At 43.8% G+C, this 9,201-nt stretch overlaps 1 protein-coding gene across 1 annotated transcript; it reads left to right on the top strand.

The window, feature by feature from the left end:
- The first annotated feature begins 1,155 nt into the window (after positions 1-1,155).
- Positions 1,156-2,296, top strand: TMEM187 (transmembrane protein 187). Its single transcript, XM_044306639.1, is given in 2 exon segments — positions 1,156-1,435; positions 1,437-2,296. Coding segments are annotated over 2 exon segments (798 nt in total). The 5' UTR covers positions 1,156-1,294; the 3' UTR covers positions 2,094-2,296.
- The last annotated feature ends 6,905 nt before the right edge of the window (positions 2,297-9,201 follow it).

Below are 9,201 nucleotides of genomic sequence, written 5' to 3'. Positions count from 1 at the left end.
AGTGGTGAAGTGACACTTATTTGGCATTAAAAGTCGCACTTCAAGGGTGACTTGCGACTTCTCACAGCTCATTTTCGCGTTTCTTTTTTCATGTGCATACTAACTAGACCAGTCTACCTGAAAAAGAACTACCAGAGGTCAGACTAATAAACATACGCCTTGTCCAGGGATGCTCAACCTGCGGCCCTCCAGCTGTTAAACTCCCAGCATGCCCCAATAGCTGTAGGCTGTCCAAGCATGCTGGGAGTTGTAGTTTTGCAACAGCTTGAGGTGCTAATTCATGAAGTGCTGTGCAATTTTAAGATAATACTAGGCAAAAGACTGACAGACATACCAAATACTCCTGTCTAATTTTACACCTTAAAACAGGCGAGCATGATAAATGTGCCCCATAGTCTACAACGGAGAAAGCCAAGTGAAGGCATGGTCTCATGACTGAGGGAGAAGGGGATCCTGGATGTGGAACCTTCACCCATCAGACATTTTTGGCTTATACTTTTGATAAACATCTCCCTTTTTGTTTTATTGTGGCCCTTGAGAGTCTTTATACATGACAACCTGCCCTTGGGCCAGAAGGAGTTGCTCACCCCTGATTCATTGATAATCTAAGACCTCATACATATGACTGTATTTTTCATCCATAAGCGATACACATTTTTTGCTGAGAGCACCTTGACCCTTTCATTTCTTTGGGGCCATGCACACATCACTGTTTTTTGCTGATCTGTATGGCCGTCTGCAAATAACAGAACATGTCCTATTCTTCTCTGTCCTGGGGACAAGACTGGTCCTATCTATTACAGAATGCACACAGAATGTATCCGTATTTTGCGGACCAGATTATGGTCACAGCTGTGTGCATGATGCCTAATACATCTCAGTTCGACCTCATTTATATAAAACATATCATGAGTATCTAACAGAATAATAATCTCCTAATAGATGTGTATAACTACATTCAGGTGTCACAATTTAAAGTCTCATTTAGGGCAGAAAACCACTAAACTAGCTGCAATATTTCTTACAGAAAGCCGGATGACGTCTGCATATACTGCTACTAAACAAAACCTGCACGGCAGGGAGCTGAGCAAAGTGCATGAGAATCTATGTGGAAAGCTCCAGCCTCTGCAGCAATAGACCGCCTCTGTGCACTGCCACATTCAGGAAGTACATAATCTGCTGAAAGCCAAACGGGGGTGGAGGTGAAGACATTAGAGGCGTCCCGGCCTGCCGCTTCTAGGCTCCCTCTGCTTACTGGTCACATTCTTCAGCAGCCATACTTCAATTTTTGAAAATGAAAATATCAAAGGTTACAGGACAAGACCGCTCACTGTGGCACGTGCTCGGCACTGTAACAGTGTGCCTGGTGATTGTTGGCACTGGTGTATTGGACACGGTCAGTACAGAACTTGGTTACAGTCACTACGCTGAAAAGTCCTATACCAGGATTTCCTGGTTTCCTCTCCATGCCCTTTAACTCCCTCATTAACCTCGGATACGTTATACTGGGTATATACTGGCTAGCCCAAGATGAAAAGGCTACAGTAATGAAAGGCCAGAATGGACGTTATCTGAAGAACATCTTTTCCTGGATGGCAATGGTATATGGACCAGTCCAGTGGGCCAGGATATGGACTCAGACACAATGGGCTGCAGTTCTAGATCAGTGGTTTACGTTGCCTATTTTTGCTTGGGCGATTATCTGGTGCAACTCTATACTAAACAGCTGGGGCAGTAAACACTTCCTAGCGGTAGAGTTCTTCTCGCTGAGCAGTTATTTCCTGAGTAACGTCCATCCACAAGGATTTGAACTGGCCCTGGCCGTACATATCCTATGGGCTTTTACCTGTGGACTGAGACTGCAAAGAAAATACGGAGATGCAACTTCAAGGATGTACTTTGTTCTGGCTTTCGTATCGTGTCTTGGGTTTGTTATTCTGAAGCTTCTCGATCACTGGTTGGCACAGTATTTCGTTTTTCAGAGACTCACCGGACACTTCTGGTCAAAAATATGTGACATCTTGCAATTCCATTATGCTTTTTGCTTCTTAACGTACCTAGACCACTGCAGATCAACCAAGGTGAAGAAATAGGATGCAAGCCATTTACACGGTCTTAGGCAGGGAGGCCTTTCCATCGATGGAATCAAGTCCCGTATAGCCGAAAGACATCCTTCAATTATGCCTCAAAATGAACCCTGGTTGAGAGCACAGGTTAATACAATCGGGGGAAAAGGGGGTCCTTTAAAATGTTGTTTTTATAATCAGTAGAAAATAAAATTTATGGTATTTGCACAGCTCATTTCCAGCATAATCTAAAAAAATAAAAAGGGGCTTAGATATGGAACTCATAGTGCCATCTTATTAGTCTAAAAAAAGGAAGAAATCTGATATAAACTAGACTTTTTTTCTACATGTAGGAGGTACTGTATATGTCCAGAGCATAGACTGACACATATGACCCCCATAAAACTAACTGCTTTTTCATATGCTATTCCTTATCTCACTTTCCACCTCATTGACATGATGACTTTCGGCTCTGTTCACAAGTAGAGAACATAGCATGTAGTTGTCTACCCCGTTAATTTAAAAACAAAAATGAAAACACTGAATCAAATGTTTTAGTTCTGTACCAGTTGTATACATCGGTTATATGCATACAATCCATGTGATTAAGCAAAAAGAACCCCTATTAACGTATTCAAATGTGTAATTTCTGTAGGCGCCCTCCCACAGCACTCTGACCAGATGTCAGAATGAGCTGGCATGTCAAATAGCACTAATGAGGAACTACTAGGTCACGTTCAGATGTGGCGGACTAGTTGCAGATTTCTGGTGTGGATTCCACACAGAAAATATGCATGAGTGCAGTGAATTGAATGTGGTAGGAAAAAAATAGCGCATAATGCAATGCAAAGACTGCAATCCAGCAGCAGTGGCTGTGCTTGCACAATATAGGAAAAAGCACCAGCCTACGTGTGATACCATGCTCCTGGCCGCCAGAGAGGCCGCCTCTTTTTCTTACACTGTGCAATCATGACCACCACTGATGGACTGCAGGGTGGTCATAGCCATGGAAACGAGCAGTGTATAATTTGATGGAAAAATGAATCCAGCCAGCAAGAGAGCCAATATGGACAATTACAATTAGAGATGAGCGAATCGAAGTTGACGAAGTGGAATTCAATCCGAATTTCAGGAAAAATTCAATTCGCTCAGAATCTGAATTTCCTCACACTTCGTTGTAACGAATCGCATTTTTTCCTAAAATGGCTGCTGCACGTGTGAGGACATGGAGCAAGGAACTTTGGGAACGCGGGATCACCCATAATGCCATGCATGCAGCCAATCAGCAGCCAGCCCTGTGAGGTCACAGCCCTATAAATTGCCTCAGACATTTTGGAATTCTTCAATTTTCCAGTGTACTTAATGCAGAGAGAGACGTCAGCAGGCGCTAGGGACAGTGCTAGGAAATATTTTGTGCTAAAAAAAACGATTTACAAGTTCAGGGAAAGATTATTCAAGGTGTAGGGAAAGCATAGGGAGGAATCATTCCACAGCATTTATGTAGAACAGGGTTTAGTAGGGGAGGTTACAGACTGGGTAATAGAACAATCCATGTTACACCTTGCTGCACTGACTGGGGATCCACATTGCCATTATACAGCTCTGTAATTTCAGCAAACCGTTCTTATTGGAGTGCAAGTACAGTTTGATACAGCCATCAACAGGGTTTATTACAAGGAAATATTTCTACGTCTTATTTGCCCTTGTGCGGTGCAGTTATGTTCTTTAACATTTTTTAGCTTGTATTAGTGGGAAAAAAAGAGTTTATTAGCCGTTGTGTGGTGAAGTGCAAAAATTACAGCCCTTTTTGGCGTGTCAGTGGCACAAAAAAAAAATATGATTTTCCTGTTCAGCGGTGCAGTTATATGTTCTAAAGCCCTTTTTGTCGTGTATTAGTGGCAAAAGAAAAATATATTTGCCGTTCAACAGTGCAGTTATATGTTCTAAAGTCCTTTGTGGAGTGTATAAGTGGAAAAAAGAAAAATATATTTGCCGTTCAGCGGTGCAGTTATATGTTCTAAGCCCTTTTTTGCGTGTATTAGTGGCACAAAAAAAGTATTTGCCGTTGTGTGGTGAAGTGAGAAAATTACAGCCCTTTTTGGCGTGTATTAGTGGGGGAAAAAAAGGGCTGATTAGCCGTTGTGTGGTGAAGTGAGAAAATTACTGACTTTTTTTGGGGTGTTTTAATTTCCTATTTATTTATTTATCTGATCTAACAGGGGAGTGGCAGAGGCCTAAATGTCTCTGGAGCAGGCAGAGGTCACAGCACAGTAAGGGGGCATGGCAGCAGGAGTCGCAGCGAGAGGCCTGAGCTCCAGGTGTCATCTAGCGGTTGTGTCTTGACCAGCAACCCAGTGGTTCTTGTATGGTCGACTCGGTCATCTCTGTTTTGGATCCTCTCCTGTTTTTTGGGGGGGGCATTAGCAATACTGATGGATTACTGACCAAATGCTGACCTGAGTGAAGGAGGATGCTCAACAGACAGGATGTGTTTTTTGGGGGTTATTGTTCTGACGGATTAGAGGAAGGGGAAAATAATCAGTAACGTCAACACAACCTTACTGCTGACACCCTCTCCACTCTGTCGGGGGGCTCTACTTGTATAAGTGTTTAATAGAGCAGGTTCTGTAGACATCTTTGTGGAATCAGCTGACAACGGTGTAAAAGGAGTGCGCTTCTTGACGACCTGTAAGGCTGAGTTCATAGTTAGTTGGTCAGTTTTGGCCAAATAGGTGAAGTGTGCGGTGATTCTAAGAGCGACGCCTGTCATCTGCATGTCATACTGACTCACAGTATTGTTTCACTACCACAGCAGACTCTCTATCCGTGTTACTGCAAGGCACAGTGTTCTACACCACTATAAACGCTCTCTGCAGCCAGGAAATAGCAGTTTTTTAAGGCGATTCACCGCAAATAAATTCGGATAATCTCTAATCACAACACATTAGTAAGTGCCTTGTATTAACTTTGTATACACTTTGCCACTTGCTGAAGTGAGACAACCCCTTTAAATATACCACTATACTCACTGTGTGATTGCAAGAGTCCTGTGGGCGTTCCCTTCATGTAGTGTCCTGGGCTGTCTGCACTCCCCTTTGCTCGACTGACAACTGTAGCATCCAACCAGGAGATGGCTAGAGCTGTCACCAGAGAAAGGAGTGGTTTGGTGCATTCAGTGCAGAGAGCTTTGGACACATGAGGGGATTAAAACTTGGATTTCCTCAGTCAGGCAAGTAGCATGACCATCACCCTAGGTATGTTCAAACAGCTTAACACTAGGTTCACACTAGCGTTAAGATATCTGGCAGCTTGTTCAGGCAGAGAAACAACCTGCTGGAGTTCACTGTATCCAGTGCAATGAACCACCGGATGCCCATTGACTATAATGGAATCTGTCCAGTTTCCGGCAGAAACCCCGGGTTTTGATCGGACAAAAAGTCACGTACACACAACTTTTTGGCTGGCTGAAAGGTGGCATTTCTGCCCAGAAACTGGCTGGATCCCTGTGAGATGCCAGTACAGTCAACCGGTGATACGGTGGTTCAAGCATTATCTGGCTACAGTGAACTTTGCCCAGGGGCGGACTGGGAACTAAAAGTGGCCCAATGTTGCAGGTCGGTCCAAATTGACTGAAGGTGGGGGCAACATATAAAGCAGGGACAAAGAAAGTAGGCAGGGCCAGCAATACCATAGTGCAGAACAATATACCGCCACAACTGAACCAAATACCAAAGTGCAGCATAAAATTCTGCCACCTGCACCCCAGTATTCAACTGTATCACTGTCCTGACGTCAATACAGTTGAATTCATGTGGGCACCTATGATTGCTGGCCAGGTGCGTAAGAGAGAATCAGATCATTAGCTTGGGTGGCCCTCCTAGGCATCGGAAATTTCCCTGTAGGGTCTATGGCCCCTGACTTTGCTTGTTCTGCAGGAACAGCCTGCTGGATTTCTTAACACTGATGTGAACGCACCCTTACCTCTCATTTATCCAGTGCGGTCAGCAGTTTAGTAGGGTCAAAACTATTGACAGACTCCTTTAACCAGCATCAGATTGGCCATACAGAATCTACTGTATAAGCTGGCAATAAACTGATCTAAGAAAACCTTTGTCACAAAGCAACAAAAATTTTGCAAGTTGCCATCTTGAAGCCAACCCCAAAAGGAACGGTTTTAGATCTAAAGATATGTCCCAATACACACCAGGGTTGGCAGGTAGTGTAAGCAGGGCTTGGCACGGACTGATAGTAAACCATAGAGCATAGGATTACAATACTTAAAAGGCACGTCATTATGGCGGTTGATAGGAAACACCTGTAAGTTTGCTGCGTGTGCCAGAAGAGCTATTGTTCCCACAAAGTAAGAAATTACCAAAATGTAGATGAGGTGATGGCGCCGAGAGGCCAGGGGCAACCTGCAGTTATTTCAGGATACAAAGTGAAGTCTTAGTATTTCCAAACTATAACCCCCACCGCCCCTCCTCACACATTTCCTTCAGTATGCTGACAGATGTGTCAACTCTGTTATTCCCATAAACAATTTCTTTCACAGTGAATAAAAATCGTGGATATGCCAGTGTACCGAATATGTACCCACTTTGCTATAGCACAGGCTATATCTGCAGCATCAATGCAAACTGCTATTAGCGTGCATATCCCATGATATCACATATTGGCACGTTTGATAAGAAAATATTTCTTCTGCGGACTCCACACAATTGCTCTGAACCCTCCACGGACGCGAATGCCAAGTGTGCTCATAAACACAAGAGATACAGGAAAAGGTAAGGGACGAGCCAACAATGCAGGCATTCATCCAGCTTCAACAGGGACACACAGGATCTTCATTGTCACGTGCACGTCCTACCCCAAGACACAAATTTCTGCCCGAAATGGCTCTTTTAAAGTAACAGAAGATAGTCTACATATCCAAAGGGGGCTATTAAAGAGCCTCTATTGATGGGGCAAATTGGAATAGCTCACAGCTGTTAGGAGGACGCTATAACTAAAATCATACATTTTATTGGTATATTAGGTTAAAAATGAACGGAATGAGAACACATCAGATCATGAAGATCCCATACCAAATATAAGATCAATACAAGATGCATCATTGGCCAAGTATTTGCATAGAGGTGCAACTCTTGTTGTATCTGTCCGTACTTGGTATGACTAATGAAGGTACATGTAGGGATAGTGATAATACACTTGCTATTAACCACCCCTTAACTTTGACGCGTTTCTGGCTAATTCAAAGCCCTCATCAGGAGCCCTGCCTTGGTATCAGCACTTGTTTTAAACAAAGTAACAACCAAATAAAAGCGCACGCCACCTCTCAATGTGGCTAGCGCTATCGGCACTAATGCGGCCACCGAAACCGAATCATTTACATGCCCTAACTCTGCCCAATCCACTGATGCCGCTCGGGAGATAGGAGTGCTCACATTAGCCACTTCCCAGAGCGGACGTCAGCAGTCAATCAACTTGGCCACCGCCGTGATGAGACATGCAGTCACATCATATTCAAGGGATATAAAGGCGGATTTACACTGACAGGGACACCACATAATACACAAGCAAGAAAGCATGTGAAGCAAGAAGATGTAAATAAGGATACATATAAACCAAACATGGGGGGGACATCTTTAATAAATTATATAGTGTTGATCCGGAACAAACGGTAATATGATAACTGTTAGTGATCACAGCATTGTATGAGGGGCTTTGGTCTTAGAAAGAGGACACCGATGGTTGTCATGTAAAAGAAAATATATGACAAAGAGGTGTCATTGTGTCCTATTGTATCTCTTTATTAACTGATGGGACATAGGGGAGGGTACATATAGCTGGAGGGATAAATGACCCAACTCCTATAATTAAAATTGTAGTATCTTCATATTAGAGAAAGCAATTATAGGAAATATGATCGTTGAAGCCATTGGGTCACACAGTTTCAAGGCGGAATGTCTATTGAGCCCCTTTCTGTAAGCGGTGTTTATCCATCTCTCCCGCCCCTCTGCGTAGGTCCAATCACTTCAATGCCTTGAAAGAACATCTGTATTATCACTGTGGACTTCCGTCATATGGCGGGCAATCAGGGTATCCGCCTCTCTGCGTATATCCCCCAAGTACTCGCCGATGCGTCTCCTGAATTCTCTCAGCGTTTTCCCTACTTTTTTAAATACCACATGAGCAAGTTGCAAGCTACACCAGGCCCATTGTCCTAGAGTTAATAAACGTTCTGATATTATATGACAGGCCCATATGTGTGCTATCGAACGTGTTGCCTTTTTAATTGAACTACACGCAATGCACCTTCCACATTTAAATGTACCCTTCAGGGGATTTTGCAGCCAATTGGAGCCCTGTGGTTGTGATTGGTGGAAGCTATGTACTAGGCGGTCCCTGATGTTGCAACACGTCTGTATGTAATTAATGGGTTCTCACCAACCAAATGTCCCAAGTCAGGATCTGCACGTAGAATGCCCCAAAATTCAGATTGAAAATCCCACATGGTTGAGCAATTGCACCTCACTCTTAAGTATTGGCCCTTGGGGATGCCTTGTTTAAGTGTTGGTGGATGACAGCTACTCCAGCCGAGCAGGCTGTTCATGGCTGTCTCCTTTCTGAATAGACGTGCGCCCAAAACACCCTCTTCCTTCTTGTAGTCAAATCCAGGAATGAGATGGTGGATGGGTGGGTCTCCCAAGTGAAAAAGAGACCCAAGTCATTCTCATTCAGTTTGGCCACAAAGGACGAAAAAGATTTAGCATCCCCATGCCAGAGAATAAACACGTCATCAATGTATCTTATCCACATCTCGATAGACGATGAGTATTCTCTGAATTCATCCCCGATGACATCGTCACGTTCCCATCTGCCCAGATATGAATTGGCAAAGGTAGGGGCACATGGGCTTCCCATTGCCACATCCTTTATTTGATGGTAATATTTGTTGTCAAAGAGAAATGTATTGTGCTCCAGAACGAATGTCATCAGTTGGAGCACAAATTCTTTGTGGGGTCGGAGATGGGTGCCCAGTTCCTGTAGAGTGGTCACTATAGCATCACATCCCCTACCATGGGGGATGGATCTATTTAGTGCCTCTACGTCCAATGGACATTCCGCCTTGAAA

The sequence above is a fragment of the Bufo gargarizans genome, chromosome 9 (assembly GCF_014858855.1).
Source record: "Bufo gargarizans isolate SCDJY-AF-19 chromosome 9, ASM1485885v1, whole genome shotgun sequence".
NCBI classification, from domain to species: domain Eukaryota; kingdom Metazoa; phylum Chordata; class Amphibia; order Anura; family Bufonidae; genus Bufo; species Bufo gargarizans.
This window is presented reverse-complemented; position numbering and strand designations above follow the sequence as displayed.